This window comes from Lactuca serriola, chromosome 4, assembly GCF_051521515.1.
Source record: "Lactuca serriola cultivar US96UC23 chromosome 4, Lser_US96UC23_V15, whole genome shotgun sequence".
NCBI lineage: Eukaryota > Viridiplantae > Streptophyta > Magnoliopsida > Asterales > Asteraceae > Lactuca > Lactuca serriola.
This window is the reverse complement of record NC_136411.1, coordinates 114,350,331-114,358,676: the sequence shown is the minus strand read 5'-3', so window position 1 is coordinate 114,358,676 and position 8,346 is coordinate 114,350,331. Positions and strand designations below refer to the sequence as shown.

Here is an 8,346-nt window from a genome sequence, read left to right as displayed (position 1 = left end):
GGACTCAAAGGAGGTGACTAGAGTGTTGAACATTATTCGGGTGAATGGTCCAGGTTTGGGTCTTGAGTTGAACATTAAGAAAACATGGATTTTTTGGCCCTCCTGTGATGGTAGGAAGCTTCGTGACGATTTATTCCCAACGGATATTGGGAGACCGTATTTGAGGGTGAAGCTCCTTTGGGGGGGGGGGGGGGTGTTAGCAGAGACGCAAGGTTTATTAGCGAGTTGGCCATTGAGAGAGCGGTCAATGTGTATGTGACCCACATAATGATCTCTTTTGCTTCGATCATGTATGAGCATTGCAAAACTTTTCTTTGGTTTAAGGACATGCCAACCGGTGCACATAGAAGATGCGACTTTGTTCTTTGACAAATGATTGCGCGGATCTATCGAGGATATTGTGGTATGTGGAAGCCCCTTCTTTAGAGACATCCAGTGGCGTTTGCCTTCCTTGCTTGTTCGTTTCGGTGGTTTGGGTTTATACTCACCATACGAGGTTTCCTCCTACGCATTTGTAACCTCGAGGGCCCAATCTTGGACATTACAAGACCACATCTTATGTGACAGTGACATATATGGTATGGACTCTGATTACCTATGTGATTTGACTCGCCTTCGCGATACGATTCCAGGATTCGACTGTAGTGGTTTCACTAATAAGGACACCCCCTAAATCCCAAAAAGTATTGGTGTGTGCCCTTTTTAGCAAAATCGTCAAAGATATAGAAGCCGACTTCGAAAGGATTGTTAGATAGAAAGCAGTTTTTGAGTGTCTTTAGGCACCATATGCTCATGATTTTCTGCTAACTATCCCTGTTGATGGTCTCGACCAGTATATGTCTCCTGTGGAGTACCGAATGTTGCGTTTTATTTCAAAAATAGTTCAAAAACTACAAAATGGCAAACGGAAGACTTATGATTTTCGAAAATAACATAAACATTTTATACCTACTAAGGATCATCTTGCAAGTTATATAAAGATTTAAACACCAACCATAGAAAGGATGAAGAAATAACAACCTTTGTTGTTCTTTGGGTCATCTTGGGAGGCTTGGAAGTTGATGAAGAATGTGGAACCTTTGAGACACCAACAATGACTCGACTTGATTTAAGATGCTATTATTGTAAAACTCATATAACTTTTAAGCTTGAAGTTTATAACTAAAGTATAAACTTCAAGAGAGTATAAATGCAAGTAATCTTCAAGTCTTCTTAACAAAACAAAGAGAATGAGGGAGAGCTTAGGAATTTCGAATTTTTCATGTAAAAAAGGACACACAACATGAAAGCTTCTAAGCTAGTTGAAGTGAAGACTTAATCTTAAGGTCCTTAATGATTAATCCCTTTAGATAAGCTTGTCATCATGCTTTCTCCCATACCTATTATTTTTGAATAAATTAACATGAAAGCCATAATCTTATCTTTTGACTCTTATTTAAAGGAAGAAGACAAAAGCTTTATATTTTATAAACCAAGTTTATAAAATATAAACTTTAACTTTTTAATTCATACCATATGAATTAAATATAATGTTACTTGCTAATGAAAATTATTATTTCCTAGAAATAAATAATTTCCAATTTAATTATAAGAGTTTATGAATATTTATTAAAATCAATTTTCTAATAAATAATCAATTATATCAAGTTGTTGTTAGTGTCACCCATTAGTATCATATGTTAATTAGCAATATAACTTTAATATGATTCTTGAACATACTAGATCTTTCACCAAACTATCATTCGTTACCGCCTCATGATTCCTTTATTCCCAATTGACGAGATATGCCCATTTTGCCGCAAGACATGTTTGGACACTTTTGGGGAAATGCAATTCATTGTAGCGAGCTCCATGGTTTCAAGTACTAACATGATGTGGTTAGAGATGTTCTCTTTGATGTTTATCGGCGTGCTCGTATTTCTGTGAAGAAAGAAGAGCCTATGAACTTTTTGACGGACACGCAGGATGGAAGATCTACACTCAGGATGGAAGATCCACACTCAGGTCAGCTGACATTTTGGTCTTTGGATGGGTAGGAGGGAAGCACGCTTGTGTGGATCTTACTGGGGTCTCTCGTTTTGTCGGTTTGAGGAGCGGGGGTTTCACAGCAGGGCAGACTGTTTTGAAAACCGCTTCATGCAAAGGGGCAAAGCACGAGAATGCATGTATAGAAAATCAACATGTGTTTGTACCTTTTGCATTTGATACATTTGGTTTTCTCGCACCAGAGGCGGTGAAGCTCCTCAACTAAGTCCAATGAGTCATGCATTCTAATTTATATCTCATAGATCTGTAAATGTTGTTTTCAAAAGAATTAGTTTGCCATCCAGAAAGGGATAGCGGCGCAACTTGTTACCTGTTTGCCTTCCGTAAATATGTATTGACATCTGTGATTTTGGTTTAAACTAAAAGGGCTTCTTAGACTAAGAGGAGTGAGGGTGTAAAACCCCCTCGTTAAGCTCGCTATAGGAGAGGGAACACTGCCCCTATCTCTCACTAGGGGGCTCGCTAAGGATGGGTCAGAGAGAGGCTTGTTCTTGCATGTAATTGGCTTCCTCCAATTCAACTCATTTTTGAGTCGCTGGATTCATTTTTCTTTTATTATTTTTATTTTTATTTTCAAAATAAGCCCTATTAAACTTACATTACTATTTTCTTCCAAATGCTAAGAGAGAAAAATAAGGACATCAAAAAAGATAATGTAGTAAGATGCTAGGAGTATTACCACTTCCTTATCTTTAAAGAAACCCCTAACTTTCTTAAAAAAAAAAAAAACCCTCCATTCACATTACCTATCAATAATGTTTTTCAATTATTTTTTAAATTGTCTTTTAAAATTGGTTATACTTATTATTATTATTATTTTATTAAATCAAATAATTTTGGATTTTAATTTTAATTTTCTTTTTTATTTTTGTCTGACTTTTTTATTTTCTTTCCGATATTTTTTTCCAGTTTCCTTTTACATTTTATTTCTAAGTTTTCCCTATTCTATTTTATTCGAATAAATCAATTATTTAATATCCGAAATTTGTAATTTTTTGGTATCGGAATTTGTATGTATTAATCGATATAAGCATGCAGATTACCTTAAACCATAGGGACCATCATGTAATTTACCGTAGTATTAAATGTAAAACAACAAACTTTTTGGAAATAACAATTTAGGTTTTGGTCCTAAATTTTTTTCATATTTATACTTTTCCACTCAATTAATTTTTATTTAATAGTTTTTATCCATCATAATTTTAAAATTAAATTATTAGTATTTTATACATTACAATTTGATTTTTTATTATATTTTGGCCTCTTACATACTTTTTTGATAATTTTATTAATATATTTAGGATATACTTTCAAGTTTTATTTTTGTCGTCCTCCTTTTTTAAACATACCTACGTTTCAACAGCGTCTAAACCCTAGTTTGAATATAATTTTGACAAAATTGCAAAAATGGTATCTGTGATATGCATTTTTTGGGGTTTTAGTCCAAAACATGATTTTTTTGGATTGGTGGTCCATTTGAGCTAGTTTCTTTGCATTTTTGGTCCCTCAGTAAACTGAAAAGACTATTATGTCCTTCTGATATTTTTTTTTCTGTTTTTTCTATTTAATTTAAATGAAAAATAAAATAATTACCTAATTTGGGGCCACATCTCTCTCTCTCTCTCTCTCTCTCTTCATCACATATTCTTCATCTGTACCCACTTCATATACATAAACACTAAAAATTTAGAAAAAAACACATATATCACACAAATAATTTGGTGATTCCGATTCCAAAACCACACATAAGTGACCCTGTTTGATTTCCCTCAAATCCATATAGAACCATCAATTCCGATAGCTGCAAGGACCATTTTCAGAGGGACTATTTTCACATACAAACCACTCCAAAAAGACTATGAATCCAAAAAAACTCGAAATTTAGACTAAAACCCTAAAAATTTACATAGACCATTTTTGCAATTTTGGCTTTAATTTTACAAATTTTGGTGGTATCTTTGATTCCACCCATTTTGATATTTCTGAGAAAGCTCTTAAATTACGTCACCATCAACCACTCGACTCTTCAACAACTCTGTATCTTTTGGTTTATTCAGAATCTCTCCCACCCTCTCTCTCTCACACACACATACATACACACACATGGAATTGCAGCAATGACAGCCATCTCCTCGTGCCGAAGATTTCGTATAGAATTCAAAAGAAGTCAACTTTAACTCTCACGTTCTTCAGACGATCCGCTTGAGACGTCTTCTACTCGCTTTCAGTTTCTTCTTTCAACAATTTTCAGATCTGAATTCCTCTTTGAAATCGCTCCGAATCCGGAACACCAGGTTCGTCATTCACCCCCATTTTTTTTTTCTTTTTCCTTTTTTGAATTTCGAGCAATTATATATATATTTTTGAAAAGTTGGGAGCTCTTTTCGGAGAATTTTGGGTGATTGTCATATTAAAAGTTGTTGGATTCAAGTTCTGTCTTTTTATTTTTATTCATTTATTTTTTTGGGTTGGAATTGTTCAATTTTGCCGGATAGCGCCGATTTTTTTTTTAAGTGATTTAGAAATGATGATCACACTTTGAGTTTTATGAAAAATTGATTCGATTCTTTTGGAATAATGGATCCTGTAATTAATAACCCCTTTGTTCCGAGGAAGAAAAAGAAAAATTAAAATTGGAATTTTGGATCAAAGATGCTCATGTTCCTTCACCTTCAACAGCGACATGATTCCATCATCAAACAGTAAACAGATACTATAAGAGTTCAATACACTATCAATTCCAAAATTAATAAAATAATTTAGTTTTTGATTATCTTACAATAATCATCTGGGTTGTTAGGCTGCTAGATTACATTGCTATTGCTATAATTTGATAGATTTTTCAAAGTAAATGTTCTAATAAGAAAAAGAAAATCAGAAAATAAGTAGGATGCTATAATAAACAAATCAATTAAACTACATTGCTCTTTTTTGTTTATAATTCATACCGATTATACTCCATTACACCTCATACAATTTGAGCCTCATCGATCTTGTTAAATTTAAATCCCTAAAATCTTCACATTTTGTAACTGCAGTTGGTTTTTGCGTAATGAAGAATCATACATCCTATCCAGAAAACTTTTTAAACGAATTTTTTATACCCGAATACATTCTTGTTTCGGGCGGAAAATTTGAGGTTCCTTCTGTGGGACCCACCTGCCCGACAATAGTATTTGTCAACTCCAAAAGTGGCGGGCAGTTGGGCAGTGAGCTTCTTGTCACATACCGTTCTGTTCTAAATGAGAATCAGGTATTATTCTCATCATTTTGTTATTTATTGATTAATTTATGTTCAGAATAATATTTTCATTATATCTAACTTTTTTTTTTTTTTTTGCCTACAAAAGGTTTTTGATTTAGGTGAAGAAGCTCCAGATAAAGTGTTACGCAGATTGTACCTGAATATAGAAAACCTCAAACTTAATAAAGATGCATTAGCAACTACAATAGAAAAGCAATTACGAATAATTGTGAGTTAATTTACGATTATATTTTAGCTTTTCAAATATATTTAAATAAGTATAATATTTGCTGACGTGGCAGTATTTGTATTTCTTCAGGTTGCAGGTGGAGATGGAACTGCTGGGTGGCTGCTTGGAGTTGTGAGTGATCTGAAGTTATCTCATCCACCACCAATAGCAACCGTGCCTCTAGGAACTGGAAACAATCTCCCATTTGCATTTGGTTGGGTAAGATATTATTAAACAAATAAAAATAGAAGAATGTTATATTTTTTGCATTTGACATTAAAAAATAATATAATTTTCAGGGAAAAAAGAATCCAGGAACAGATCGTGAATCTGTTTTGAAATTCTTGAAGCAAGTTATGGAAGGAAAAGAAATGGAGATTGACAGGTAAACCCTAATCCCTATTTTTCTTTTATTTTTTTGTCTTTATTTATAGTTGATTTCACATTTTCATTTTTTACCATATAATGGACAGCTGGCATATTCTTATGAGGATGAAATCTGCCCCAAAAGAAGGGTCTTGTGATCCCATTCCCCCTTTGGAGTTGCCACATTCTTTACATGCGTTTAATCGTGTGTCTGATACAGATGAACTTAATGTGGTAAAGTATCCCATTATCAATTTAATTTTTATTATAACACAAAATAATAAGTCGAATAATCTTCATTACATATTTTGTTAATGTATACTCGGTTAATGTCCTCAGTCAGGCTACGACACATTTCGTGGAGGATTCTGGAATTATTTCAGCATGGGTAAGTCTCAACATTTTAATAAAAATTCTAGAAATTTCCAAGGGTTTTGGTATAAATAAAAATTCTAAGAAAATTATTATATTTAGGGATGGATGCTCAAGTATCGTATGCGTTTCATTGTGAGAGGAAATTGCATCCAGAAAAATTCAAAAATCAGTTGACTAATCAGGTATGAATGTATGATAATGAATAAAGGCAATATGTTTCCAGATAAGGGAAAAGGGCAAAATAGAGAAAACACGATGTACTTTTACCATTTTATCAATTCAGTGACCATGTGCTTTGTAGAGTACATATGCAAAGATTGGGTGTACTCAAGGGTGGTTTGCAGCATCACTCTTCCACCCTTCTTCAAAGTGAGTTTCTTAACACTTTATCATTTAGTGATTTAGCCACTGAAATATTATTATAACAATTATATAAGAACAATAGTCCAATTGCTAAATTGTTTTTTTTTTTTTTTAAATAAAATGCAGGAATATTGCCCAGCTTATAAAGGTTAAGGTTATGCAAAGGCATGGTGGCTGGAAAGACCTCAAAATACATCATAGGTAGCTCATTACAGATAGCTGTATTTCCTTGGGTTGTATTTCATCTTCTTCACTTTCGAGTATATGTAATTGAATGTAACATCATATCATCCTTGTTTGACTTGCAGTATCCGGTCAATTTTATGCATCAATTTGCCTAGCTTCTCTGGTGGACTAAATCCTTGGGGAACACCAAATCAGCACAAATCTCGTGATGTTAGTATTATAATTTCGTCTTCTTTTCTACTCTTTTCCAGTATTCCCATTTCTTGATTTTTTTTTTTTTTTTTGACATATTTTGTGATTGTGTTTCAGAGAGACTTGACCCGACCATATGTTGATGATGGGCTTATTGAGATTGTTGGGTTTAGAGATGCATGGCATGGGCTTGTTCTCCTTGCACCAAAGGGACATGGCACCCGTTTGGCTCAGGTTAAAACTCAATCCATTGCACACAGTTCAAAAACTTCCGTTTTTTTGTGGTAATTTATTTCGTGCAATTTGTTGTATAGACACATCGGGTGAGATTTGAATTCCACAAGGGTGCAGCAGAGTGCACGTATATGCGAATGGATGGAGAGCCATGGAAACAACCTCTCCCTGTAGAAGACGACACCACGGTTGTTGAAATCTCGCATCTTGGACGCGTCAAAATGCTCGCAACACAAAATTGCATATCGAAAAGTGTGAAAGATCCTTCAATTCCACATTCTCATGAACAAGAAGATGATGATGATAAGTATGATAGTGAAAATGAAGATGAAGCTTCTACGGGTGAAGAATTTAGAAAATTTGGTGCAGCCGATACGTTTAAGATCCCGGAAGATGTGGATATATCTCGCCTCAGTTAGGTATGTTTTTTTTTTTTTTTTTAATCGATAAAGGGTTAAATTAAGTCGTGTGCGTTGTAACAAACGTATCATTAAATCATTAATGATCACTCGACTTCTGATTATCATGAACAGATACTGATAACAATAGCAGAAATGTTAACTATGGAAACGAAGATGGAACTTTGTAATTTGATTGGGTAAGCGATTATTATAACAAATTTGAAAATTTGAAAATTATTGTGAATTTGTACATGATTGTTCATCGAATGTTTGCTACTATGGTTTGTGAAGGAAGAGGAGCATCGATGAAACAAGATTGCTCTTTCTTTAAACTAGAATTGATTATGAAGCCATGCTTGTCTATGATGAGTGATGACCCTATAAATTTCTAGTGTTTGTGTATCCCAAAAAGGCAAAAACTTTCAAAGTTAGGTCGAAAGTGTGGATAAAATATAGAAAAAAGCAACTTTATTTTTATAAAAAGAATATAGGAAAGGTCAATGAAATTTCCTCAAAATTTTTGAAAATTGTGTATGCTTACGTAATTTTTTTTAAAATGACTTATAGTTTCTTGCTACCATGCAAACTTTCCAAATACTTTTTAGAAACATATTTTTGTCAACACATAAATTAATAAGTATTTTTATCAAAAAAATATTTAATAAGTTAAATAAGCAAATCTTAAACGCCCCTTTGTTCTTATGATTATT

The 8,346-nt window shown here is 33.5% G+C and overlaps 1 protein-coding gene across 1 annotated transcript; it reads left to right on the top strand.

The window, feature by feature from the left end:
* Positions 1–4,070: 4,070 nt before the first annotated feature.
* On the top strand, positions 4,071–8,027 carry LOC145102367 (diacylglycerol kinase 5-like). Its single transcript, XM_079039754.1, has 14 exons — positions 4,071–4,340; positions 5,085–5,299; positions 5,397–5,519; positions 5,610–5,738; positions 5,819–5,904; positions 5,993–6,119; positions 6,225–6,273; positions 6,360–6,442; positions 6,562–6,629; positions 6,750–6,824; positions 6,932–7,019; positions 7,119–7,235; positions 7,316–7,654; positions 7,769–8,027. Exons 2-13 carry the CDS (start codon positions 5,099–5,101, stop codon positions 7,652–7,654), a joined length of 1,485 nt encoding a protein of 494 aa, XP_078895880.1. The 5' UTR covers positions 4,071–4,340; positions 5,085–5,098; the 3' UTR covers positions 7,769–8,027.
* The last annotated feature ends 319 nt before the right edge of the window (positions 8,028–8,346 follow it).

Coding starts and splice junctions, on each gene's coding strand:
- LOC145102367 (XM_079039754.1), top strand. CDS start 5,099: ATGAAGAATCATACATCCTATCCAGAAAACTTTTTAAACGAATTTTTT. Junction 5,739..5,818: donor TCCCATTTGCATTTGGTTGG/GTAAGATATTAT, acceptor TATAATTTTCAG/GGAAAAAAGAATCCAGGAAC. Junction 6,443..6,561: donor AAAATCAGTTGACTAATCAG/GTATGAATGTAT, acceptor TGTGCTTTGTAG/AGTACATATGCAAAGATTGG.